The sequence below is a fragment of the Gavialis gangeticus genome, unplaced genomic scaffold (genome assembly GCF_001723915.1).
Source record: "Gavialis gangeticus isolate Ggan-Ray unplaced genomic scaffold, GavGan_comp1, whole genome shotgun sequence".
Taxonomy (NCBI): Eukaryota; Metazoa; Chordata; order Crocodylia; family Gavialidae; genus Gavialis; species Gavialis gangeticus.
The window spans coordinates 62,986,870-63,014,821 of NW_017729029.1; the positions used below are offsets into that span (position 1 = coordinate 62,986,870).

A 27,952-nucleotide genomic window follows, 5' to 3' on the forward strand; every position below is an offset into this window, starting at 1 on the left:
GCTCAGCTGGGGCCCCACTCACCCGAGCACCTGCTCCTGCATGTGCCCTGCTCCCTCCTTCACCGGTGGGGCCTTGATCAGCACCTTCCCCAAAGACCCGCTGGGGAGCGAGCACGCCCCCCCAAGTCTTTTTTTCTTCCTCTGCCTATGATTAATGTTCATAGGCAACAACCTATTTTGTCATAGCTCATGAAAAACTCTGTGTCATACAAGTATACCTATTTCAAAGAACTCTTGATCTCTTAAATTGCATTTAACGTGTGATTAAGTCACTAATTGCAGCATAAATAGGAAACCATAAATAGTAAAAATTCTGTATGTACAGCTGATTTATTGCACCATAAAATGGCAAACCAGCCACAAGAATATTCAGCAAGTTATGTGGGAGTTCTTTTGGCTTGTTTGTATGGCACCATAATTGGAAAATATAGCATGTCCATGCGATGCTGTCAGCATCAACATAGGGGTGGGGGTTATCATCAAGACTGGGACAGCCCCAGTCCTGATGCTTAAATGGGTTGTCAGGAACCGGGTTACAAGGAGTCCCCCCCACTGGCAACTTAGTGACCCTCATTCCTGGCAGTCTTTCCTGCTGTTCTCTGCAGCCCCAAGGGAGGGCTGCACTATAAAGGCAAAGTACTTCGGACATTCTGATGCATGGGGACCCTGTATTGGGGAGAGACTCCCTAATCCTTGTGCACCAGGGATGTCAAAAAACTGCATGTACAGCTCAGATGAACACCCAGATTTTAGCCATTCACCAGGACTCCAGGATCGAGTAGAGGCTTGGGGGTCCCAGCAGGCAGTCTGTTTATTTGCAGGTGCCAGGTGGGGGAGCTTATTGACTGCCCCCACCCAGCACTTGTAAACCCATGCCCTGGGCTTCTTGCTGCTAGTAGCGTGATTGGGATCTGATCTCTGATCCCAACAATTGTGCCATCTGTCAAAAGGATATCCTCCTGCCATGCAGGAGGTATGAATATCCTTCTGCCATGTAGAAGGTATGATTAATGGGATCGCACATCAGATCATGGTGCACCATTAAGTGAATACCTGCTACCCCCCCCTTATTTTTTTTAACATTCACTTAACCATGTACTTCGTAGGGCAATTAACTTGGAGTTATCTCTGACCCTGGAATCTCCATTTCTCTTATTACAGTTTTGTGCTTGTCTGGCTGATTTATCACCTCTACAACATAGTCTGTCACTTCCTCAGCATACACATGAAAAATTTGTTTTTTGTGATTAAGTAATTGCACACCTTGATTACGATATTGCCCTCCTCACCCTCTTGTAGCTATCCTAGCCAAACTAAAGTCTACTAAGCCTGCTGTAATCTCACTCATACATATTTCCATGGTCTTGAAAAGCCTTTAATAATGAAGAATTACCATTTACTGGGTCAGACCTTATGTCCATCTTGCCCAGGATCATGTCTCTCATCCATTTATGTTGCATCCATTGATCCTTCCTGATCATGCCCATAATGGCCTCTGTATTCCCTTCTTTCTCCTCTGCTTTGACACTTTAGGTATTTTTTCAATTCTCTGTCCCCATTTTATGTTGAAAGTTGATCTTTTTCCTTAGCACCATCAGCTACCTGGAACAGTGTGCTTTATCTGTCATTCCTCCACTAATTTCTCATCCCTTCTAAAAATACCTTTTATAACTCATGCTATGCTGCCTATACTAGATTTTATTGACTAGTTCCCTGCAACTATATTTATTGTTATGAACCCTACATGTATCTCTTTGTCTTTTGGACAGTCAATCTCTCCAATTCTGGTTTTTTCATTGAAATGTATTGTGCATTGTGAAAATTATAAGAGTAATTTATTAGTGAGGCATCAAAGCTTACTTTCATAACTTTTATAACACACATTTGAAAGTAGGAAAGTTAGAGAAGTTTGAGCTTTCACAAAAACATTACTACCTTTTTAAAAGTCCAAGAGCTGCATTAATGTTTTAGTTTAATTAAATCACAGCTATTTTTTTAATGTGAAAAACACCTGAGTAATTTTCACCTCCTGAATAGGACAGCTCCATAAATATTTCTATATTCTAAACATACTCCTTTCATGTCCCTTACCTGTACTGCCATTTGTCACACATTGACTATATTAATTTCATTTTAATCAATACAGGCCATACAGAAATGACATTTTGTAAAATCATGAAAATGAAAACATCTTTAGTTAATAACATATCATGTTTACTCCATCACCTTGCACCTTGTGAAATTGGATAGGCCATGATTTAGGCAAACATTTAAATATGTGTTTAAATCAATCTATTTTCCAGAAAGCATTTAAACATTGAAACCACATTTCATTTTGTATAATTTAGGCCCAAGTATTTTCCTGAATGGAGGACTTTCCTAAATCAGGGCTTTAAATCTGTACAAAATAAATGTAAATTAGGTGTATGGCTACCAAATTAGAATGTTAGTTCTATGCCCCCTTTTGTACTCAGTAAAGGCCCAGATTTAGCCAAGCAAATTTAAGTACATTCTTAAATTTCTGTGTTAAGCAATGAGACTTAAGAACACATTTAAGGTGTTTACATGTTTATATCCTTTGCAGAATCAGGATGTAAATTACTACACAAGTTTCAAAGTATTGGAAAATCACTTTCTCAATTTAAATAGCGAGTACTAAATTGAAAATCTTACATTCAATTTCAGTTTTCAGTAATATAAAATCATTTTGAGCCCTAAATAAGAAAGACACAATAAAAAATCTAGTGATGAATCATCTGATTATGTTGTGACAGGAAGCAAAATTCAAATAATCAGAGAATATTCTATAACATATGAATTTCTTTCTGATTTTACTCTGATTTAAGAGTTGTTTAATTTTTTTCCTTGTAGTTGGTTATACAACTGATGATTTACGTTTTATTTGGCAATCTGGAGATCCTGTTCAGTTAGAGAAAATTGCTTTGCCTCAGTTTGACATTAAAAAGGAGGATATTGAATATGGTAACTGTACCAAATATTACAAAGGCACAGGTAGGTAATATTTAGAAACTTATTTGTTGAAAAATGTCAAGCTGCTTTAAGTTACTATGTATTGTCATTGGCTAACTGTCAAGTTTATAGTTTCTGTTTTGCATGAGAGAAAATTAGTAACATAGATTTTTAACTAATCAGTAATTTAAAATCAGAATAATACAGCAACAGTCAAATATAATAACCACAAACTAATTCAGAAATTGAGACATCTAATTAAGAGATCCTGATAAAAGGCTTTATTGGTTTTGTTTAAGTGTTTTCTGGTCCTCCAGGAGTCATTTCATTTCCAAAGTCTCAAGAAGAATTATTTAGGCCTGGAAGTGGCTTGTCTGTTCTAATTATCAATGTATCTAGAATTTCTCTCTTAAATTGTTTTAAACTTGGGACATTTTGGTTTCTTGAGTTTGTCAGATGTTATTTCAGAAATGGGTAATGCTTTATTATTAGTACTTCAAACTTTTTTTTGTGTAGCTTCTTGCTTTCTCTATGTGCTTTTGAAAACAAATCACTATGGCAAGAATTTATATTGTATTTGTACCTTTGCAATAGCATGATTATTTGCTGAAATCTAAGTACTACTGCTTTTTACAATGATGTCTGTAGTCTGGCTTCTAATGGTTTACCTATTGTTACCTCAATTAAACATTGTAGTACGCAGGAAACTGCTCACATCCAGATGCAATCATCTTTATTTTGCTTGGTTCCATTGTAGTTTATGGCTGTAAGTTGTAGAAAGCTCCCAACAAAATTTGCAGATGGTAGCTCCGATAATTGCTAAATGAAAGGGTCTTTTACTCTAGAGGTACTGTGGATCTACACCCTGTGTTTGGAGAGTTCTCAACTAATGTTAGTGAATCTTGGAACCATTAAAGTTAAAACTGGGTGAGATGGTCATTGTTTCAGCTTAGAGGGTGCAAACGTTCTTTACAGCTGTAATCAACTACAACAGGAGTAAATTCCTAACCTGGTATGTCTGCCTTAGGAAACATATTATTGCTAGTCAATTTATCATTTTTAAATATTATATAATTACTTCACACCTTCAACTGGTAAAATTATACAGTTGTAAAAGTTCAACTCACAATTACCTAGGCAATAATTGCGTTCAGGTATAAATTCATGTCAGATACAAATTTATGTAGAAGCCACAAAGTCATTTAATTCTTAAACAATTAAACAACACATTACTCAAAAATGGTAATAACCAGACTTTTAAAAATAAATTAAAAAAAAGAATTTGAGCTTGGGGTTTTTAGGATAGAATAAATCTTTATAGACAATGGGGAAACAGATGATGGTACACAAGAGACAGGCTTGTCTTATCGGAGGGACCGATTTGTATCCTATGCCTTTAAATTATTTGGCAAAGATGAGGGCAATCCGAGGGAATGCTATCCTAAATAAATTTGTTTTGATAACATGTTCAGAACATAGCTAAACATTATGTCTCTAGTGTCAATAAGAAGCAAAATAGTAGTGGTGTTCTCCCACGATCCACCATTTTTGATGGTATATTGAGATATTACTTAATGGAATATTGTACATGTCATCATAACATGTTCCTCCCTTTTCTTTCGTGTACAGTTTGATCATCAGTAAATGACTTAACAGTTAGAAATTTTCTGAAACTTTCTGAAAGTTTTCATTAAACTGTTGACTCATCTTTTTCTTGAAAATCAAAATGTTTTGTCATCTGGTAACAATGGATTTGCAATAATACAGTATATGCTGGAAATATTTGGCAGTTTCAAAGAAGGGTAGGGTTACCATATTTCCAGTTTCAAAAAAGAGGACACCGGTTGGAGGGAAGGGTATATGATTGTGAGGGGAGGGCAGTGATATGCTCATGCCCTGCCCCTACCCCTCACTTCCAAACCCAGTGCCCCTCCCATCCCTGCTGAAACCCCTCACTCCTGAGCTGCAGCTCCTTATCCATCATGCCCTGCTGGTGCTCCTCACTCCTGACTTGCAGCACCTACCCGAACCCTGCCAGTGCCCCTCACTCCTGACCTGCAGCTCTCTGTCCCTGCCAACACTGCTGCCATGCATCTCCTTGCTGCCCCCAAAGATCTTCCTCACCCCTTTCCCTAACTGGGAGAACAGACACATCTCTCCCCCTTCCCACCCTTCTGCAACCCCAGCTTCAGCAGGCACACATGCCCACACCCAGACAGTCTCCAGCCATGGCCCTCCAATCCCTGCTCCCCATAAATTTACCTGCCTGCAGCTGTCAGGGCTGTATGTAGAGCATGTGATGCCCAATTGTCCAATCGCCCTGTCCCCGCTCCTCCCAGCCCCAAGCATCTCCTTGCTGGGGTGAGCTGGGAAGTGCTAGGAAAGTAGAGGCAGAGCAAAATCCCAGACATTTCTTGATACTTTAAATAAACTGCCCAGATGGAGATGGGAGGACCCCAAAAGAAGACATGTCTGGGAAAACCCGGACATAAAATAACCTTTATTAATATAAGGTAAAAATGGATTGTGTTTCACCTCTTGCTGCTGAAGCTCTACATTTTAAGTTGCACTACAGCAGCTTCAAAATAAAAAGTAGCACTCCTTCTTAAGAGCCAGGTACAGACATTACACTTTTACTGGTATAAGTGAGCAGAAACCAGTCTATACCTGTAACAGAACAGAAATTTGGCACATAGGCTAGGGACAGACATTACACATAAACCAGTGTAAATGATCAGAAACTGGTTTAAACCTGTAACAGAACAGATATTCAGTGCACATGAACCAGTTTGAAAATATCTCACACCAGTTTCAGCCAAACCTGGTTGAATGTAGTATCAGACCTCTAACTGATTTGGGTCAGACTGGTTTATGCAATGTCTGTCCCAGACCCCTTGCTGGTTTAAGTTAAAGCAGACACCGCCAGCATCACAGCATGCTCTCTGGGCTGGGTGGGTCTCTCTGCTCCACAGCAGACCTGGCCCCTCCCCTCTGCTCCCTGGATGGAGTTCCAGCAAGGACTTGCAGGCTGCGCTCCACCCCCCCACCCCTCTACTCCCTGCTAAGCAGGTATACTTGCTGAGAGGTATCTGTGGATTAACTAGCAGACCCTGGCCCCAGTCCATACAGTGACAAAGGCAGAATCAACAGGTAGCTGGTAATATCCCTCTGTTGTTTTCTCAAACACCGAGTTAGGAGTGATAAACACTGTTAGCAATTCCCTGGTAGGCTAATCAGAGCATCCTGCCGGGCCTGGCCATGCTCCCTCTCAGCTCAGTACTGTGGAAGAGAAGGAAAGGCTGCTCTAGTGTCCCCCGGCTTCTAGCCTGAACCACTGCAGGCATGTGCCTGCATTTCTGGAATGAAAAGAATATGTATGTCCACCTCCAAATTGGTTTAAGCTTTGCAGATTAGATTAACCTGCAACGGTAGAATCAATTCAGGCTCAGGCTTTTTGAATGTCTGTCCTTAGCCATATAGACTGGTTTAAAAATGGTGGAACATGGTCTAAGATTCCACCCTCCCTGCCCCCACCAAAGGGCGAATGTAAGCTCTGTTTGCTATTGATCTAAACTATGCTGCTTACATATCTTAGATTGATTCCAACTCAGGCTTTTTTAATGTCTATACCTAGCCAAGATGTTCTGCAGCTATTATGTTCTTATTGTTACTGTGTATGAGCTGGAGCTGATGCAAATATACCTAAACCACTCCAATGTTAACCATGCTTCATACAGGCTCAAAGTTGAGGCAGTTTGTCTGTATTTGTAGGATCGATTTATGAATACATAACATTTATAGCGTAATGGCTGCTTAGTGGGCCTGAGCAGCAGCTCACTTTGCCCTTTGGAAGCCATGACAAATGTATGTCTGTCCATATCCTAACTTCTGGTATAAACTGTAGTGGGACAACGTTTTCATTTAATATTGTTGAAAAGCATCTTGGAAATCTTTTTCCCTGTGATGGTGACAGAAAGCTCTGCCATGTGATTTGTACACTGATATATTAGCAGAGACTATTGGTGCACATGCAGGGTTGGCCTGAGGGGGCTATGCTACTTATTTAAGTGGAAGCAACTGCAGAACAAATACAGCATGACTCAGTTTGGGACTAAGTGAGCACTACAAGCATTTCTTTAGTCCCACATTTAAATAAGCCTAAACCCATATCTGCACCAGTCAGAGTTTAAGTTTAGGCGATTGTCTCTTTAAATTTTGTACTGAGCTAAAAATGTCTGTCTCTGAACTTTCATTATTGTAGAACTTTTATTTAGGCCATGGTTAGGCCTCCTCTTTTTCTAATCCTCCCAATCTTTATTTAACCTTTATTTTAATAACTGAGTCCTTCCTTTACCCAAGATAGCTAATGGGTGTGATTTTGTAAATAAGCCTAAGGGATTTGGTGCTTAAACTTCATTAAAATTCAAGGAGAATTGGGCACCTAGCTCTCAGAGACTCTTTGGAGTGTAACTTCTAGCCAATGCCCATGCATTGTGCTTCTTTTGAAATACAGTAGTATATTTTTCAGTTCTCCTTCTTTCAGCTGGTTTTGCTCTATGTACAATTCTGAATCCATATCCCTGCAGGAATAACTGCTGGCAAGAGCAAGATAGCACTCTGGATTTCCATGTCTTTCTACAGGGAAATGTAGACATTGGCTTAGTAGTGTGCACTTTGATTCTTCTGTGCTGTAAGAATGCAGATACAACAGACTGATCTTGAGTTGTGGCTTTCTTTTTCCTTTAGGTGTTATAACTTTTATAGGCAAGCTTCAATCACTTGATTTTAATTGAATACTTTGTCATTTGAATAATGTCAATTGATTTCAAACTTTAAAGGACATTACTGAAGTCAGTGGTAAAATTGACTTGAGAACAGAAACCTGACTCGTTCTAAGGTTTTCTAATCTGAAAAGGTTAGCTTGTAAAACACTTAGAACATTAATGCATTTATTTCTTTAAAGGTTATTACACTTGTGTAGAAGTAATCTTCACTTTAAGACGACAAGTTGGATTTTACATGATGGGTGTTTATGCTCCTACACTGCTAATTGTTGTTCTGTCCTGGCTGTCATTTTGGATCAATCCTGATGCAAGTGCTGCAAGAGTCCCATTGGGTAACCCACATTTACACCTACTGTCACAACTCACTTAGCACCACTTTGCCATTTTCAGTTGCTTTAATAACAAATGAGTGGACATTGAAAGCAACTTCACTCTCATTGCATGGTCTTCATTTTCATTGAAACATCATTTCCAGCCCAATAAAAGACATCTCTACATTCAGGGTTTTGGTTAATAGAAGATCTGGTGTTTAGACAGTGGGCACATTTTCTATTTGGGCCATCTAAATTAGTGTTTGGACAAAAAAGTTATGATATACCTATTTTCTATATCTGGAAAACATTTTTCCTTTAATCTTATCCATATATAGTAAATGCTAGAAATAGTAAGTGAATAGGCACCTGATAGAAACTTGAATCCTGAAATAAAAAATGGCTAGCCAAGATGATATTATAACTAAGAATAGCTACTTCATGCAGCAGTTGTCTGAAAAGTAAAGAACAATGTGTGAACAATACTGTTTTGAGAGGAATGAGCAGTCACTGTTATCAGATATTCTTATCAGGTGACTATGATAGCAATTCAACATCATGCTGAAGTCTAGCCTGTTTAGTAAAATGCTTAAGCACTTGGACTTCCATTTAACGTGCTTAAGGAATTTTCTGAATTGAAGCATAAAACAAGTCTTTAGAACTGCTTCTGCTTCTGTTGAAATCAAAGGCTGTGTTCACACAAGCATGGATGTTTGGTTCCCCAGGGACAACTAGCAGCAGGACACCTTGTGCTGCTGCTGCTGGTTGTCCCCGGGGAATGCCTGGGCTACGTGCCCTCTGATGTGCAGCAGGTTTACCCTAGGTAGGGTAAGGGAGGCTGGGGCTAACACTGTGCTGGTCACAGCAGCCTTACTTGGGGGCTTCCTGGGGCTGCAGCAGTCACGATCCTGATGCTTGGAGTCTGGCCAGCAGCTTGAGTGTGGGTTTAGCCAACCAGGCTCCAGTTTTAAGTGGTGCATGCTACCCCCAAATGCACCGCTCTGTTTTGCCTGGGTTTTTTTGGACCCCTGGATATCCAAGGGTAAAGAAACAAACCCCTATGCTGCTCCCTTGCAGTGTGGAGAACAGATGAATGTGCAGTATGTGGTGCTGCAGACATGTCTACAGTGCCATATACCACATGGTCATGCTCATCTAGACGTGGCCTATGAGAACAATCCTCTGATTTCACTGGGAGCAGAAGCATGTTCCCTATTTGCTACTAGGCAAAAGGGGCATAGATTTAATATTCTTAATAAAGAATCACCCTGACTAATTACATTGTGCATAATAATGTGTTGTGTTAAAATTAAAATATAAATTATATATATTTATAGTTTTTACTGTCTCTTTTTACAAAGGAGCATTTAAGAAGAGACGTCACATGCATATGCTTTTCCCTTTCCTTTTTCACTTGTCTTTTTAAAAATACTGATAACTGTTTGGCTAGGAATCCTAGTCTATTTTAGGTTGAGAGCAAGCAGAGCATGCAACAATGAGTCTTACTGCGGTATTTCTGTGTTAACTGCATTCACAATGTTATAATATTGTGTAACTCAGTTTACTTCATTAGCCTGTGCAGAGAATGAAAAGTTAACTGCCGGGGCTGGCTAAGTGTAGAATGAGACAAAATGGACTGTTAGCATCAACACAGTCTTAAATGGCTTTGTTGACATATCAAGACAGGTGAAATGCTGGATATCCAGGAGGTATCCTGAAGAAATAAGCATGACATGGGATAGCAGGATGGAAAAAAGCATCCTGGCAACTCCTGGCCAGAAAAAACTGGAGGGCTGAGAGAAGTAGAGGAGCTTTGGGGATCTGTAGAGCTGGGAAAAGGGAAATAGTTTTGGGGGTGTTTTGGGCTGTGCAGGCTAGATTAGCAGTGGAGGGATTGCTGACCCCTTTTGGAGGGGATAAAGAACCTCTGGCTGGGTGGCCTTTGCCCCAGGAAATGCATTTTCTGAAGAGACTGTCTTCTGTGTACTGCTTGGGACTGGGGGCTATAGTGGGTCTCCCCAAAGGTGGCAAAGCCTCTCTCTCTGGAGCAAACCTGGATGCTTACTCTTTGAGTCAGAGCCATAGAGAACCAGGGAGGGTAAGGGACCAAAATGCCAGAATTTCAAAGTGGGAAGAAGCACAGGTTTCCATCTTCCTCTAGAAACCAAGCTTGGGCTGGGTTTGGGGGGCTCTGTTAGAGAACAGACAAGGCTGTAGTGGTCCCAAACAAACACAGAAGGCACTCTGTGATATAAGGTTATAGTAACAGTTGTCCATATAAAGAAAATTATATTGAGTGTTTCGTGTCGAGAAATCGGAGACAACTAGTAAAGCAGGACTAATAGGTGCTGTCTTCTACCATCTGCATGGGGACAAGGCTTGGGGAACAGTTTCGCCAGATCTTAAGAAATTGCTTCTTGGAACAGCTTGCTCCTGAACTCGAAAGAGGAGAAGGTACTCTTGACTCACCCCTAAAGTAACACACTGGAATTACTTCTAGAAAAAAGTGTAACTGGGACACTCATTTCTATGGCTGGGACTTTCAGAGGTGTTCAAGTGAATAAGAAACATAAAATGCTTTGAAAGCCAACAATGAAAAGATGGTTAATATATGAATTAGTGATCTGGAAAAAGAGGTTTGGAGAAGATTGTTTTTTTCCTTAGTGAACACATAGGCAAGGGGGGAAGAGAAACTTTTAGAAAGAAGGCATTTCTCCAAGCCAAAGGACAGAAGTTTCATCAATAGGAAGAGAAGGCATAGAAGGAGTGGGTGGAAAGTGTGGAAAATAAAATTTGCCCCCCTTAAGGATCTGAACCAAATCCACAGAAAGGGGGTAAAGGTGGATTAAGTGGAATTGCATTCAGGAATTGGTTTTCAAAGATCTGAAACCTTTGTACTTTGTAAGAGTAAAATGTGTGTATGTGTGTAGTGCTTAAGAAACTCCTTCTATACACCTATGCTTCCTTGCTTTATTGTTTGTTGTCTCTAAAGGCTATGACTAGGGAAATTAGAGGGCCCAGAACCAGGATGCAGGTTAACTGTTTCTAAGCAACTGGGGACTCAGAGAGGCTAAGATAGTGGTTCTCAGCTTTTCTAGACTCAAGGCACCCCTTGGAAAATGCCAGCTCTTAGTTTTCACTTCCTTTGACTATGGAAAATAAGACAGGAATTTGTCTGTTGCAAAGAACTCAGAAAGACCACAGCACATCAAAATGTTTTTGTTGCTGTGGATTCCTATGTGAAATCTTTGGCCACGTCCAGATGAACGCACCAGAGACACTTCTGCAGCATCCCATACTGCATGTTCAGCTGTTCTCCACATTGCAAGGGAGCAGTGCAGGGGGTGGGGGAGGGAGCAACCCCTGGATATCCAGGGGTCAAAAAAACCTGCTAAAAAAAAGCAGCAGGGTGGCACATGCACTGCTCAAAACCAGAGCCTGGCTGGCTGGACCCACGCTTCAGCTGCCAGCCAGACTCTGAGTAGCATGATCACCACTGCTGCAATCCCAGGAGGCCCCCTGGATTCCAGGTAAGGCTGTTGGGGCCAGCCAAGTGCCAGCCCCAGCCTCCCATCCCCTACCTGAGAGAACCTGCCATGCACTAGAGGGCACATGGCACAGGCATTCCCTGGGGACAACTAGCAGTGGCACAGGGTGCACCGTTGCTAGTTGTCCCAGGGCAACCAAACATCCAGGCTCGTCTGGATGCAGCCTTTGGATTTATCTTTGTGAATCATATATAGATGTTTGGGTTTATCTTGTGAATCATATGCAGCACCCAGGTTTGGAAATCACTAATCTAAGACTTCGCTCCAAATGTAGAGACAGCCAGACTGCAAGGTCCCACTACCCAAGAAAGCTGTCAGGTCATTGGTCTTTGCATACAGGGAGTCTGCCTGACTGACCTACAGGTTTGTCAATGATTAGTCACTACCCAGAGCTGGAACCTTAGTAGAACATGAGATTCTACAACACAACAGTCTGGTATCCATTAAGACAGTAAGACTGGACAAAATTTTCAGGTTACATAAGATTTAGGGTATATTAGAATTAGAGATGTCCGAAGAACTGCAGAGTAGCTTTGTACAGCTACAGAAATTAGTAGCATGATGGCAAATTAATTTTGACAAATGCTAGGTCATACACACTGAAAGAGGAATATGAACAGTTCATATTCATGAGTTATTCATGAGATATAGCCATTCTGCTCCTGGCTATAAAGCAAAAACTAACTGGCAAGAATTAAGAATCAATGTCTATAAACAAGTTGTTCCATTACTGTCTGTTAAAAATATAAAAATATATCTAATATTATGTATCTATATCTATATATATCACTTCTGAGTTTATTTTTTTCTCCCTAGTCATGATCTACTTGGTTTTTGACTAGTATAGGTAGGTGTCAAATACATCAACACAGAAAGGTGCTCTTACAAATCTGCTCTCAGGTTTTCTGAAGTGATGCCAGTTTTGATTTTGCACTGAAAGGTTACTTAATGGAATATTTCTTTTTCTCTGTCTGCTTATATTTTTTCTTGAAATCTTGTGTGATTTTTTTTTTTAAAAGTTTATCTCATTCTGAGACTAAACTTTCTACCCCAGACATAGAGATAAGTGGGAACTAGCAGCAGGTTACAGTGACCTCAACTGCCCTATTGAACAAAGTGATGACAGATCTACTGTAAACTTTTCACTCAGTGGGATTTGCAAGTCAGATTCAAACTTGAAATCCAAGTTCGCAAGTTCCAACATTTTAAGTAACTTTGGGCAGTGACTATACAAAGCTGAATAAGTTTTCAAGAAATATGTATTAATAGCACAACAACAACAATGCTACTACTACTAATAATAGGCCAACAAAAATTACTTTCTACAACAGTGATGAAAAATATGCAGTTACAAAGAGATTTTCATTAATCTGTGGTTGTGGCCTCCTTGGCTGCTAGTTGATTCAGGTTTGGAATTGATGTTGATTTTAAGGGCTTCTGAATAGACATGCATGGGTGTATTAAGCAATACATTTTGTAAAGAATGAAAAGTAAATTGGAAGTAGATATTCAAGATAAGGTTCTCCTTATGTAGGGATTTTTCATATTCAGTCTTGGCCCAGGTATATCAGTCTGATAGCTCACAACTCAGTAAGTCAGGAAATGCATTATACTATTGGAAAAATAGGAGTTCTTGACTATGTAACACTATAATGATATTACCTATTTCTAGATAATGTATCTAGGATATTTGAACTTTATATACCATTGGTGTCATCATTATGCTTTAGTCCTCTTCATTTTAGCAGCTAATATCTGACAAACTTCCAGTGTTAAATTAGTGCCATCCAGAATACTAAATAAAGTGTTAGGAAACAGCAGTATCAAGTGTTTACAGTTATTGATATACTGGCTTGATCAATCTTATCAAAATCTGAGTGGTACTATTAAAGTCTGATGTTAGACTTAAACAGTGTGATGGACTAATGCAAATATTTTCAGTATCATTAAAATGTTCCAGGCATTAGTCCTGGATAAGGGATCAGAAAAGAAGTATTCATGTTTGAACTATCAATACTTTTTCATAAATTGGACAATACATGCAATCAACCTAAAGGAGATAATTAGATGCTTCTGCTGAAGGCCAAATTTTGCACTCATTTACATTCATATAGCCTCATTAACTTCAGCCAGTCTTCTCAGGTGCAACCAAGGAAAGAATTATACCATTAGTGTTCATAAAACTAAACCCAGGAGTTATGAATATGGGAGATGAAAGTGAACGTGTCTTGTTTGACAACCAGTGAAAGAATTATCCTTTTCCAAACATGACTGTATGTAGATATGCAACACTGCAGGCAGCTCCTCTTTTTAGGTGATTTCTACATTTTGCCATTTGTGAAATGAGCATCGTGATACTGCCAAGCTTTGGAAATCTTTTAGGAAAGCAGTGCTCATTAGAGCCATACAAGAGGCCTCCCACATCATTGGGTCTTTCATGATGAGTTTATAAATGGCTGTATAGCCCTCAATCACCCCAGTTCCTTCCATTTCACAAATAATTGTGGATTCACTGGCTTCTTCTCTGGATCAGAAGGAATGTTTTCTCTCTATCTAAACATGTTACACTAAGCAACAGATCATATTAAGTATTTTTTATTTTAAGTATGCTCTATGCTATGAAAAATACAGATTCCTAGGACATCTCTGGCTGAGTTCTAGTCATGATGTCTGGTCCAAAAGATGTGGAAGAAAGGACCAGGTTAAAATAGCATATTTATTTCATATCCTTCCATCTTCCCAGAGCTACATGCACCTTGTTCTGATATGTTTGATATATCTTATGCAAAACCATTTCCTAGTTGTTGCATGTGTATGTGTGTGTGCCCATATCGAGAATTCAGCACATTTGTGTCTATTTGCTTATTTATGAAAATGAATATACTAGCATATGTTCAGATTTAATATTAATTAAATTGTGTTTGAATGTTAAGTGCAGTGTAAATGTTATATAGGTGTTAGTGTATGCATTGTATATGTATCCAGTGAACAGTCATCTCTTGCATAATATACTCATTAAATTCCATTCACTGTTAAGAAAAGTCATCAGTTAAAACCTGATAGCATATATGTTTTAGGGGAAGGGCACCAAATGATAGGTTTTCATTAGTTAATATCTATTTTTACTGTTTGTAGGTATCTTCTCAGTGCTCAGCTTGGCATCCGAATGTACTACTCTTGCGGCTGAACTCCCCAAAGTGTCCTACGTGAAGGCCTTAGATGTTTGGTTGATTGTTTGCCTCCTGTTCGGGTTTGCTTCGCTGGTTGAGTATGCAGTGGTTCAAGTAATGCTGAACAATCCAAAGAAAATTGAAGCTGAAAAAGCAAAAATTGCCAAGGCAGAGCAAGCAGATGGGAAAGGTGGAAATGCAGCCAAAAAAAATACAGTGAATGGAACAGGCACTCCTGTCCACATCAGCACTTTACAGGTAAGAGCTGTAAAGTTATACTAGCAAGTCGGGCTCTATGTAATCCTTGTTATTTCAGAGATATATTATTTTTAATTCTGGATAATGCTTAAACTTAGATATAGCAAGGGCAGTTAACTTGGTTATACCATGATCATTTATGGACAGCATTCTGAACAACTGGCCCCAAGTGACTTGGCTTCTTGTTCTCTGCTGAAAAGCTCAAGGGACTTTTTTGTTGCTGTTTCTTTTTTTTTAATGTGCTAGTATAATGCCAGCTGCTGGGTTCCAGGTAAATCAATGGCCAGCATCTTGATGTCTAATTAATAGCTGTCAAATTGGGTTTAATTCAGAAGACAATGATTCTAGTAAGGATTGTTGAGAATGTTCTCAAATTAGGCTAGTTTTATTATTTTACTTGAAATGCAGTGACACAGAGTATTATATAAAGAATATTTATTCCCAGAGATCCAGAAGTCCAGGCATTTGTATATAGGAGAAATATGTGCCTGCTTGTTACCCTTCTGCTTGTGCTGCAGGGCTCATGAAGAAATCTATTCAGTTTCCTAGTAGGATTAAAGATCATATGTGGACTGGCTTGTGCCAAAGTTTTTAATATTGGTGCTGGCTTCCTACTGCAGTAACATCATCTGTTTTTGGTAAAAGAGTTATAGACAACACAGGCCAACCCCCACCAGTCCTAAATGATATTTAATTGATGCATATTTTTCAGCAGAGACTATTTTGATGTTAATGGAGTTAACATAAGACACCAATTTAGCTCTCAACATCCAATGACTGAACAATTTAGATATGCAAAATAAGGATATTAAGCCAGATCTGAGCCCCTGCTGTGTATCAGAATGATACAAAATGACTTTAAAGCTGCCTTGAGGAGGCATCAGAGGATCAGCTTGTGGGATATGATGACCTAGTAAGTTGGCATTCTCCAGGAAGTGAAGGAAACCTGCTGAGGATAAAATATGGTACACTTTGCCATATTCCAGCTGGTACTACAAACTCAAGTGAACACATTCTGTCAGAGCTAAGTTACAGCAACCTTCTGACTGTCCTAAATTGCACCTGGGACTAGTTCATCTCTTTCCCCAGTCAGCCCTGGACTTGGAGGAAAGGTTAAAAGTGGCACAGCAACACTTTTGCTTCTCTATTGCACTGAATTTTAAACAGCTAAGAATTATACCCTTGTTCTGAAGCACCTTTTCCTACAAAGCTATAATTTAGATGCAGCATTCCAGCAGAACAGTCAGTAATTTTTATTCTTTTTGTCAAAATATGTACACAGTTGTATCAGTGACAAGATTGTCACTTGACAATAATGTAACAGTGCTGCCAGCAAAAACAGAGGTATGTGATGGTCTATCCTAATAATTTATTCCTTTGGTTACATACACCATACTAGCTACACACAGTCCTTTTAATTGCCCAAAATACATGGAGTAACACAATTAGGATTTTTTTAATGATCATTTTGTAATTTGTTCTAAACTATCAGTATTCAACACAGGATTCTTAAAAGAATACATATAACCATGTGTTTTAGGGGTCTAAATAAATGTAAAACATTTCAAAGAAAGCCTTCCCGTTCCCACAATAGAATAATTGATGACCTGAAGGTTTATGCTCAAGTCTTGGATTTCCCCTCCAAAATCTGCATAAACCTGTTCTACATATCCTGCATTATGGAAACCTGAGAATGGCATTACATGTTTGAGACTGGACTGTTTTACTAGTGTATCCCCTGGGCTGTGAAGGACTTTTACCCACAAATACCTTTATTCTATTTATGGGAATACTATGTTCTGGATACAGTGCTACACTTGTAGCTTCTGCTGGTCAGAAAACAGGTGCACATAAAACATTGCTTTTGCTAAGAAATTTTAGAAGTACCTCCAAATTATACAAGAATCTTCACTTATTGTCAGATGGTCTTCTTTGTGGTTAGTAATGCCCTAGGTCCAGTGTTCTTTGATCCAAGGTGTAGGAACTGGATTTATGACCCAGACCCTTTAAAAACAGATGTTTGGGGACTGATAATCCCTGGAAAGAGCACCATAGTGAGCTAGGAAAAGAGGCCAGCTGACTGAGCCACATGACTCTTGGCTAGGAAGATACAGAGGAGTTCTATCAGCTCATTCTAGGGGACTGGAGAGTCAAATGCATGCGAATGGTAGAGAGAGGAGGTCATAATAAATGCATGTGTAAATACTCTTTATGTCCAAATGAAATACCTCCTTGTGATGTGATGGTTAATAGACTCTGAGATAAATCCACATGTTATGTGGTTGAAATGAAGAAAGGCTGAGCAGAGAGGAATCATCAAAGATGGCAGATAATATGGCCTATGTTTTAAAATAATATAAAATTAACTTATTATTCCATTTAAAGAGGGAAATGAATTTATTCCACTTAAATGTATATGTCTAGAAAATTTCAGAATTCAGCACCACATGCCATGTCTAGGAAAGTTATTAACTTCTCACAGATCACGCTAACACTTAATACTCCTACTGTAATCTACCTGGCAACAAATTACCCTCTCGCTCCCTCTAGTGGTTCATTATATTATCACTGGCATCTTTAATCTTGATACAAGAAGTGCTTGAGTCACTATCATCCTGTGTGTGCAGAAGAGCACAGTAATAGCAACCAGCCAAAGCATGCCAAACCATTTGCCTATAAAAGGCAGGTATGTAGCCACATAGTAATTAGTTGAGCAAAGAGTGTTCTCATTTTTATGCATGCGAATATTCTGTTCATATTAAATAAAACAGCCTTTCTCTGAGGTTCTGGGCACCCTTGAAATCTTTGAATACTCAGACCCAAACAATACTCTGTCCTACACAGAAATAGCAGTCTGTGGCATGCCTTTCTAGCCTCAGAATCCTGAGTACAGGAATAGGCTATGCAGCAAGCTCCTAAGTCAAATAGGTTGATGCTGCTTAGTGCTTATAGTGGAGGAAGAAAGCTAATTCCAAAGACAGGAGAGCTTCACCAGCATTGCCCTCCAAAGACAGGAGAGCTCTACCTAATTCCAAAGACAGGAGAACTCTATCAGCTCTACCAGCATCCCATTGCATGGATACACTTCAGATGTTTGGATTCACAGGTAAATTAGCAATGCCTTGTAATCAGTGCTGTTAAATGAAGCTAATAGATTTATTAAAAAGTTACCATGGGCACCCATATGCTTGAAAACATGAAAAGATTCAACATAAACACTAAAAAATTTTTTGCCAGTACAGAAAGTTCTAAGACCTAAATCTACAAAGAAGAAGTGATTATAAAAATATTCTTTTCCACCTTTACTTCAACAGCAAGTCTCTCTTGTTCTAAGTGTAAGGAAAAACAGTGGTAATCTTAGATGCAGCATTGTGGTAACTGTGTGAATTTGAACATTTTGCTGAGAGTCAACGTAGGAAGGTTCCCACCCGCCCACCTCCCGAATGGCATTATAAGATTTAAAAAATAAGGAAAAGCAGAACTATTTGTGAGATGAGTCAGTTTTCCCTTGCTGCCACTGGTGGTGTGATTTTAGAGTGAGATTACGTTGTTAACTTGAGCAAATCCTCCCGGATTTGAAAAGTCACATTTTCATCATGCCCATCTATAGAAGCCATCCCACATGTATAATATGCTGATGACTGAGCTGAACATTTGGTAAAAGAATAATGACTATGGCAGATGATGAATGGCTCTCTGAAGGTGATGATAACAGCCCAAAACCAGTCATTCTTAAAGAGAAATACTCATATTTCTTGGTTATCATGTCAGAACAATGCCTGGCATCTGATACCTATTATTTTCATCTGTACTGATTTATAATATATCGGACCTTTGGTGATCATTCATCTGATCCTTCTGTAGTGGTTTTTCCCTTCACGTATGTGTGTGCTTCCCGCTCAGAGATTTGTCTTCCAGAATCATTAGGTGCACATTTTTTATTTGTGATATGTAAGTACAGAGCTGGTTAGCTGTACCTTTTGCTGACTTCAAATCAAAGCAAGCCATGGGTACCTTGGGTTCTTCACATTGTATCTTTTGTGACATTACTCTTGGTACAGTCAGTCACATACTGTGTGGGAGGAAGAAACACTGTTACCATGGGGAACTTTAGTCTGTAAAATATATGTTGGAGGTCTCATGCTGCGTGTACTAAAATGTCCTTGAGATCACTAGAAATTATACTTATCAAATGTTCTATGTCAGAAACCACTGTATCGAGCATGGCAGATTTTAATCATCTTGAGAGACAATAGATAAATAGGAACTGAATACAGAATTAAAAGTGGTTGCTTAGATAAAAGCAACTGTGACTTGGTTACATTTATGTGCAAATAGAGTGAAAGTCCCTGCAAAATATATATTCAATACTGGATAAGGGCAAACTTCACAAATCTGAAAACAATTGTAAACAAAATCAGCTGAAAGGAGAATTTTAAATGAATGAAAAAATGTGAATGATCATTGGGACCTGTTTAAGGACATCTTAATAGATGCACAAAAAGGCATAATCAAGAAATAAACTTCCAGTGGATTGGGGGAAAGGGGAACAAAAGAAACAAAAAAATCCAACAGTCTGAACAGCCAGGGACTGACTTAGGAAGGTTAAGTAGCAGTAAAAAATTGACAGAAATGAATATAATATTGATTCTATTAATTATAGAAAAGTAATATTGAGAACAAAAGGCTTGCATATTTAAGAACAATGCAAAGGCCAAAAGGGACCCTATCAATAGGTATTAATGGTATCAAGTTTGTTGCTAGAGGGAAATGGTAGAATTGCCATTAATAGGGCAGAACTGGTCAATAAATATTTCCATTTTGTATTTAGGGAAATATCCAGATGATATGTTCTTATTGTATGATGATATTCTTTCCATTCCTACCCTAGCTAATAAGCTATTAAAGTCAAACAGTTTTAAATCGTCATGTCTGGTTAGGTTGTATCCAGGATTTTTAAAAGAGCTGGCCCAGGAGCCTTGTGAACCATTAAAGTTGATATTTAATAAGTCTTGGAAAATTGGGGAAGTTCCAGATGACTTCAATAAAGCTAATGTGCCTGTTTTTTAAACAAAGTAAATAGGATGACCTGAGTAATTATAGGCCTGACATCAATCTGAGCAAAATAAAAGAATGGCTGATATGGAACTTAATTAAAAAGAAGGATAATAAAATTAAAGCCAATGAACATAGGTATATGTAAAATAGATATCCTCTCATTTTTTTAAATAGATTTCTATGACATGGTAAGTTTGATAAAGATAATAGTGCTATGGTAGTATACTGATTTCTGAAAATCATTTGACGTGGTTTCATGCAGCATTTTGGTTAAGTAGTTAGAAGTTAAGAAACTGGAAACTCAAGTTGGTTTAGATGTGATATCATCTCAGTCTGTAAGTACCTATATAGGGAATAGAAATTTGATAACAGAAGGCACTTTCATTAGCAGCTAAAGGTATAATGAACTTTAACAGCAAATTGAAGCTAGGCAAATCCAAAATGGAAATAAGGTGCAAATTTTTAACAGCCGGGGTGAACAATTATTGGACTCACTTACCAATAATGGAGAATGGTTGTGGAGAATTTTCCATCAGTAGAGACTTTTAAAGCAAGCTTTAATGTTTGTCTAAAATATATGCTCTAATTTAACTACAGCTGGTGGACCTGAAGCAGTGTGGAAGTAGCGTGGCTTGTATAATACAGGAGGTCAGACTAGATGATTACAGTGGTTTCATTCTGGCTTAAAAAATATATAAGTCTTTTCTTAGAAACTTCTGAGTTTAGGCCCTATGTGTGATTTATTAAGATCCAGGGTGGAGAAAATATAAAATAGGTATATATGCCAAGGAATATATGTTTTAGTAAGAAGGTATTGATGTGCAAGGACTGGAAGTTGCCATAGAATCAGAGTCATAGAGAAGAAGGGCTGGAAGGGAGCTCCAGAGGTCATCTAGTCCAACTGCCTGCCTGAGGCAGGATCATCCCTATCCAAACCATCCCATACAAACCATAATCTAAACTCTACCTAAAACTGTGGTCAACTCTGACCCAACATAGAGCCTTAAATCTTTAAGACTTACTTTCTCTGTAAATCTTCAGTGTAATGGTCTAAATACCAAGCCCTTCGTAGCAGTTGACTTCTAAAGAAAATATCCTCTGTCTTCTGATAAGTTTACAGGAGTATTATGTGAATCCCAGATTTTCCAGGTATGGGGGAAGGGAGAGGGACAAAAGGCAAATGAGCATTTTTTAAAATGTACAAAGTCACCTCATTACCAGAAAATTGTAGGTATACTGGAGGGAATTTAGAGAAGAGCAACAAAAATACTTGGAAGTGGAAAGATTTATGAGAGAGGATTAAAAGCCTGGCTAAGCAATAGCTAAATGAGAAAATGGAAACAGTGCAAACCCCCTGGGAAAGAGCAATAATTAAGAGTGGTACAAGAAGTATAATTAGGAATAATATAATAAAATCACAAGGGGAAAATTTAGCCTGAGTATCAGACAAAAACTTCTTAAAAATGAGATTTGTTACAGTATGGAAAGGTCTCCAAAGCAGAGTAGTGCAAGCCCTATAAGGTGGTAGAGTAGTTAGAACTAGACAAGACAAAGTTATGCTCTGTTATTGTGGTGAACAATTGTACATTTGTTGGGACTAGATGACTTAATAATTTCTCCCAACTCCTTTGATTGCATGAGAATTGTTTTGAAAATGTGCTCAATGTGATGTTAATTTTTAATCTTGACAGTTCCACTGTTTGTTTGTTTTTTATATTTTTGTATTATTTTCTGGTGGCACCTATGTGTGCAAGGTACTGTGCACACACATAAGAGAGCTTGGTTGTCAGCCCCCTAAGTACATGATTTGTTCTGACGTGCAGGAATGTGTGGTATATCTGTTAATCAAACCTGAGTGTCTTTGATTATGTAGAATAGGAGTCAGACACTGTTCAGTGTAAATAGATTAATAATTACTGAAGAGAAATATATCCCAGATATTTTTAGCTAAAATATTTAAATTACAAGCTAAGTTACATTCCAATCATGCATATTACTTTTGCCATCTACATCTCCCAATGCAGATGCAATTAGATAGGTTTGTAGGTTATAGGTCTGGGAGAGACCTCCTGGATAAAGCACTCTACTATTGGAGGAAACCACAACATATCATCCTCTTCATAAATAAATCAAGCATGATCTTAGGTAGGGAGTTTGACCTGACTGTTCTGAGTAGAGGATTGTTCCAGACTGTTCAGAAACCAATTGCAAGATTAAAAAAAGAGAAAGAGGAAAAAAAGGCTTTATAATTATGGAAGTAAAATGTCCGAAGTTTAAAAAATAACCCTTAATTTTGTTGGGTATTTTGCATATCAGCTTTGGCAGATTCTATCTTCAAATGCCCTGGTTTTATCAAAAATCAAAGTTTGACACATATGGAAACGAATGAGAAACTTACAGTGAAGTGGAACATGGGCTGACTTCTTCCTTCTCCTCCCATCCCCACCTGAAATCACCCTGATCAATAAAAAAAAAAGGGGAGGGAATCACCCAACTCACCCAAATAGTATCTACCATATGTTTCCTAAACCCAGCTTTATTTTTATCTGGTGTCAGCTTTCAAAATGTTTGTCAATAGATCAAGAAAATCTAATGCTGAAATTACTTCTCTTCTTTTTCTCCTTACTTTTTCTTCAAATATTCTAAAATTAAATGAATCACTGGGAGAGATCAAAGTACAATTAGATGTCCAGCTCAAATTGTTGCCTACCAGTGATCTCCAAATTCCTTCAAATTGCCTACAGTTTCACCCTTTCAGATATTTGTTTTATCTAAAATGTGAACTCTTCACAGCCTAAGGAAACCCCCCTGGTAACCATTTCTTTCAAAATTTTAGTCCATGAATGATGGTTAAGTGTCATTCCTTGTCCTTTTATGGGATAGCAGAATAGACAAGTCTGTGACTGAGAGAGAATCATAGAAAATTTGTGTTGGAAGGGACCACAGGAAGCCATCTAGTCCAAACTCCTGCTCAAAGCAGGACCATCCCCAAGTAAATCATCCCAGCCAAACCTTTGTCTAGCTAGGTTTTAAAAACCTGCAGGGATGGAGATTCGACAACTTCTCTGAGTAACCTGTTTCAGTGCTTTACTACCCTCCTAGTGAGAAAATTCTTCCTAATATCTAACCTAAACTTCCCTTGCTTTGACTTGAAACCATTGCTCCTTGTTGTGTCATCTGCCACCACTGAGAACAGTCTAGCTCTACCCTCTTTTGAACCCCTGTTCAGGTAGTTGAAGGCTGCTATTAAGTCCCCTCTCAGTCTCCTCTTCTCTGGACTAAATAAGCCCAGTTCCCTGAGCCTCTTCTCATAAATCATGTCCCCCAGCCCCTTCACTATTTTTGTTGCCCTCTGCTAGACTCTCTCCAATTTGTCCACATCCTTCTTGTAGTGGGGGGCCCAAAACTGAACACAGTACTCCAGGTGTTGCCTCACCAGTACTAAATAGAGGGGAATCATCATTACCCTTGATCTGCTGGCAACAGTAGGTCACTTTCTTACCAGTGCAGCCCAGTATGCTGTTACCCTTCTTGGCAACAAGGGCACACTGCTGGCTCATATTCAGGTTATTGTTCACTGTAACCTCCAGGTCGTTTTCTGCAGAGCTGCTGCCCAGCCAGTCAGTCCCCAGCCTGTACCGGTGCATGGGATTGTTCCATCCTAAGTGCAGGACTTTGCACTTGTCCTTGTTGAACCTTAGGAGATTTCTTTTGGCCCAATCCTCCAACTTGTCTAGGTCACTCTGACTCCTAGCCTTACCCTCCAGCATATCTGCTACTCCCTCCAGCCTGGTGTCAGCTGCAGACTTACTGAGGGTGCACTCTAGGCCATCTTCTAGGTCATTGATGAAGGAAGACATTGAACAAAACTGGCTCCAGGACTGACTCCTGGGGCACTCCACTTGACACCAGCTGCCAACCAGACACTGATTACTACTTTCTGAGCCCAATGCTCTACCAGTTTTCTATCCCTCTTAGAGTCCATTCATCTAGCCCATACTTGCTTAAAATTTCCTCATGCCCTCCTTTCCTGGCTGAGACTCTGGGGCTACATCCAGACTTGAACTCATAATCTACCCACCAGGAGCTCAGCACATAAACCCATAAACTAGACAACAAGACCATAATTCCTGCAGCTCCCAGGGCTGGTTCTAAAGGCTCACACCAGCCCTTGAACTCATACCCTTAGGCTTCTCAGGTCATTTCATAGGGCTCTGTAATACTTCTCCTATAACATGACTCCCAGGAATGGTGGGGCACTAGACAGAGCTAGGAGAAAGACAGGAATTCAATCTCTCAGGAGACTGAAATCCTCAAGTGCGAACCCCTAGTAAGCAGACCTAGCAAAGTGGTATAGCACTTCTATGAACTGTCTTTATAAAGACACCATGGATTGTTAATACAAAGAGGATGCTGTCCCACATTTTCAGGGGGTCCATCTAAGACAGAAGCTATGTCTGTTAATTGTCTGATGTAGAATACCTTGCTAGGGTCTTTTGTATAAAGTACTACAGTGTTTAGAGTTACTTTGGATTGGAGCTTCTGGGCATAATGTAAGTATTAAATAATATCCATTTGGTAAAATTATTGAGCTCTGAATCCGCTGAGGAAAATATTTTTTTCTCTTTCTGTAGCCTTAAAATGGAGCAATCTAACTATAGCTACTTCCACAGCATGAGACATCTTGTACATGCAAAATTATACAATTATGAATGTTTAGATTAGTTTATATGATTGACTGATCATCCTTAAGTACTTAATGCAACCATTCAGCAAATTACACTAATGTATGAAATACCCATTAACAAATAATTTCTTATAGGTTTGTTTGCTATTTTCTCTAACAGCTGCATTATGTTTGTCAATACTGGGGAGTAGATCATGATTTTCCAAACTCTTTATTTCATAGGTTGGTGAGACCAGATGCAAAAAAGTTTGCACTTCGAAATCTGATCTGAGATCCAATGATTTCAGCATCGTTGGAAGTTTGCCAAGGGATTTTGAATTATCAAACTATGATTGTTATGGAAAGCCCATTGAAGTCAACAATGGGCTTGGGAAATCTCAAGCCAAGAACAACAAGAAACCTCCCCCTCCCAAACCCGTCATTCCATCAGCAGCAAAACGAATTGATCTTTATGCAAGAGCACTGTTTCCTTTCTGCTTCCTGTTCTTCAATGTCATATACTGGTCTATATATTTATGATAAATCTTTTATTTTTTTCATTTGTGTAATATATATCCCATTTCATTACTCTCTTTCCTAGTCATGAAGGCCACTCTGTGAAATTATTTGCATTTGCAAAACAATATATTGCATTTTAGATGCCATGTGATTGTACTGAAAATACGGCATCTTAACTTTGAATGACAGCATGACACTGCAATGTCTGTGCTCTGCCGAATCGTTGTATATAACTGTACAGCATACATCCTGCTTTAGGAATATATGAAAGGCAATGCATTCATTATAAAGCCAGATAATTCTCTTCAGTTATTAGTACCATACAAAGATTTAAAGTGTTTCTGATAATGAAATTGATGTGCACGTTGAGTATTATTAAAATCAGTATTATAATATATGTAGTATTTAAGAGCTCTTCTCATGGCTTTTGGGAAAAAAAAAAAATCTTGTTCCTGTATAATTTTAGATGGCACCGTTGAAGAACAAGCTAAGTTGTAATTCATATTATTTAAAGTTTGTAAGTGGAGGAAGTATTGATAAAGCTGATCTCTTCTGTGTGGAAAAATAAAGAACAGAGAATGACTAGTTTTGTAAAATCAGCTCATTTAGAAAAAAAAATATGCTGCATCCTTCAAGCTAGCATACTTCAAAGATGTGAAGTTATGATGGTAATAAATATTGGGCCAAATTTTGGCAGCCGTCACCACAGGCACAAGTTAGAAAACCTGTAGACAGAGAGGAAATGTAAGGTAGGGTCTTCCCTGTTTCTATATGATACCAAACAAATCTATAAACAGGTTGGTCTCCAGGCTGTAGGCCACAGGAGGTTTGGAGAAATATCACAGGATAGGGCCTAAAATTTCAGGTTGCACTGTGTATTTTCACATGTTCTTGTTCTCTTACTCAGTTGAAGAAACATTTCCATGCCTGTGATACAGAAGAATCATAATTTATTTTTCATCTGATCTGGTGTGTCTGTGTTTGCAGACACTGAAGTTCAAAACTCTTGAGTTTAAATGAACCAGTTGTTTCCATAGTTAATTCTCACCTTGACTCATACTCAAGGTTTGCATTTGCATTTGGCCAAGCTTGTGCATGTTAGCACAGCTGACCAAAAATATGATCTAAGAGTCATAATGAAGGGGAAAATTGTTTGAAGGACAAAGAGACTGCAGCCCATAAAAAAAGTCAAGATTTCCTGTCTGGAGGCCAAAGAGGTAGTTGTAATGTCTGCCTTCACCAGCCCATTTATACTGCTGCTTCCTTTTGGAAACAAAATCCTATCTGTAATAAGGGTGTGACAGACTGGAGGTCTGGTGAGAGACTGCCTTTGCTCCCTAGACCCAGTCACTTGACATGGTTAGGATTATAAAAATATAATAGTCAAATATGTAGTGTAAGGATCAGTACCCATGGATTTCTGTGGCCACTACGACACTGCCCTTTGTGAAGTGATAGCAGAGACCATGGACAGGTGTCACATTTGTGCCAGGAGGAATGCCCTTCTTCCAACACTAAAAGAGTGTACAGCTGTTCAAGTTTCTTTGTGGAGGATAATGGGCTCTTCCATGAAAGCATGAGAGCACTTCCCATCCTCTGTCAGGGATCCAGGGCCCCAGGTTGCCCACAGTGATGAGGAGGCAGCTACAGGCTGGAATACCTATATGCTCCCCCTCTCTCCAGGTTTTCCAGCCCTGCAAATTTCGCAGATTTGCTCTTCCTAGCCTGAGTAGCTACCTTCACATAATACACAGGGACTTTCCTAAGGTCGGAGTACCGTTTCATTGGGTTGAGACAAACACATTTCCTTTTATGTAACTAGGGTATGGTTGTTAGTCAAAATATTAAATGGAGACAGCTCCCACTACTGGGTGCCATACAAAAATTAATCTGTGATCAATCTTCTGTACAAGGTAAAAATAGGAATTTGAGGGGGGGGGAAATAACTGGATATTCAAACTAAATCTATGGCAGTCCCTTTTCAAGGAGAAACAAGTCAAATAACCTTTGTTGAGACAAATGTCTTTTTCATGCGGGACGTGTCTGAAACCTGTGGGACAGTCTGGACCATGGGAGAAATCTCACATGGCATCTTGTAATTTGGAATGCAGTTTTTGTCCCAAATTTCAATTCAATCTGGAGCCTAGATACTGCACAGAAAGAGCAAAAAGAAAGTTCACAAATTCTTCATTTGGCCTTTCATGCACACACACACACACACACACACACAGTGTGTGCCAGTGGTGATAGCTGCTTGCGCACGCACACACACAAGCTCTTCCAGTTTCAAATCAAAGGTTTACTCTTCTGATTAGCAATTCACTTGGTGTCTCCTTGAGACCTATACACTGTCTGAGCACACAAGAATTAAATTATTTTTGGATAGTCTTAGGTCTTCTGTCAAAAGTTCTAATTGATTGCTCTTAAATTACAAATCACAATACGTATAGTAGATTATTGGTAATTTTTTTAGGAACAATCTATAAAAGGTCTAAAAAGTTCTGTCATTAAGGATATGGATATTCAATTATCCTCTGTCTCCCTTGTCTGTAGTTTCCAAGGGTCTGTTTACATAGGCAACCAGAATTTAGCTTCAAAGGGAAAGCCAAATATTGCTGGACACTTTGGTACTTAAAACCTTGACTGGGGGGGGGGGGGGGGGGGGGGG

General features: G+C 39.0%; 1 protein-coding gene across 2 annotated transcripts in view; it reads left to right on the top strand.

The window, feature by feature from the left end:
• Nucleotides 1–27,937, top strand: part of GLRB (glycine receptor beta) — an 81,526-nt gene extending 53,589 nt beyond the window's left edge. Inside the window, exons 6-9 of one of the 2 annotated variants that reach the window (XM_019521691.1) lie at nt 2,872–3,012; nt 7,934–8,086; nt 14,749–15,041; nt 25,009–27,937. In XM_019521691.1, the coding sequence (XP_019377236.1) occupies nt 2,872–3,012; nt 7,934–8,086; nt 14,749–15,041; nt 25,009–25,305 (884 nt within the window). In that variant the 3' untranslated portion in view covers nt 25,306–27,937. The remainder of the gene's footprint in view (nt 1–2,871; nt 3,013–7,933; nt 8,087–14,748; nt 15,042–25,008) is intronic. The other variant, XM_019521694.1, reaches the window with a different exon arrangement.
• Nucleotides 27,938–27,952: the final 15 nt, after the last annotated feature.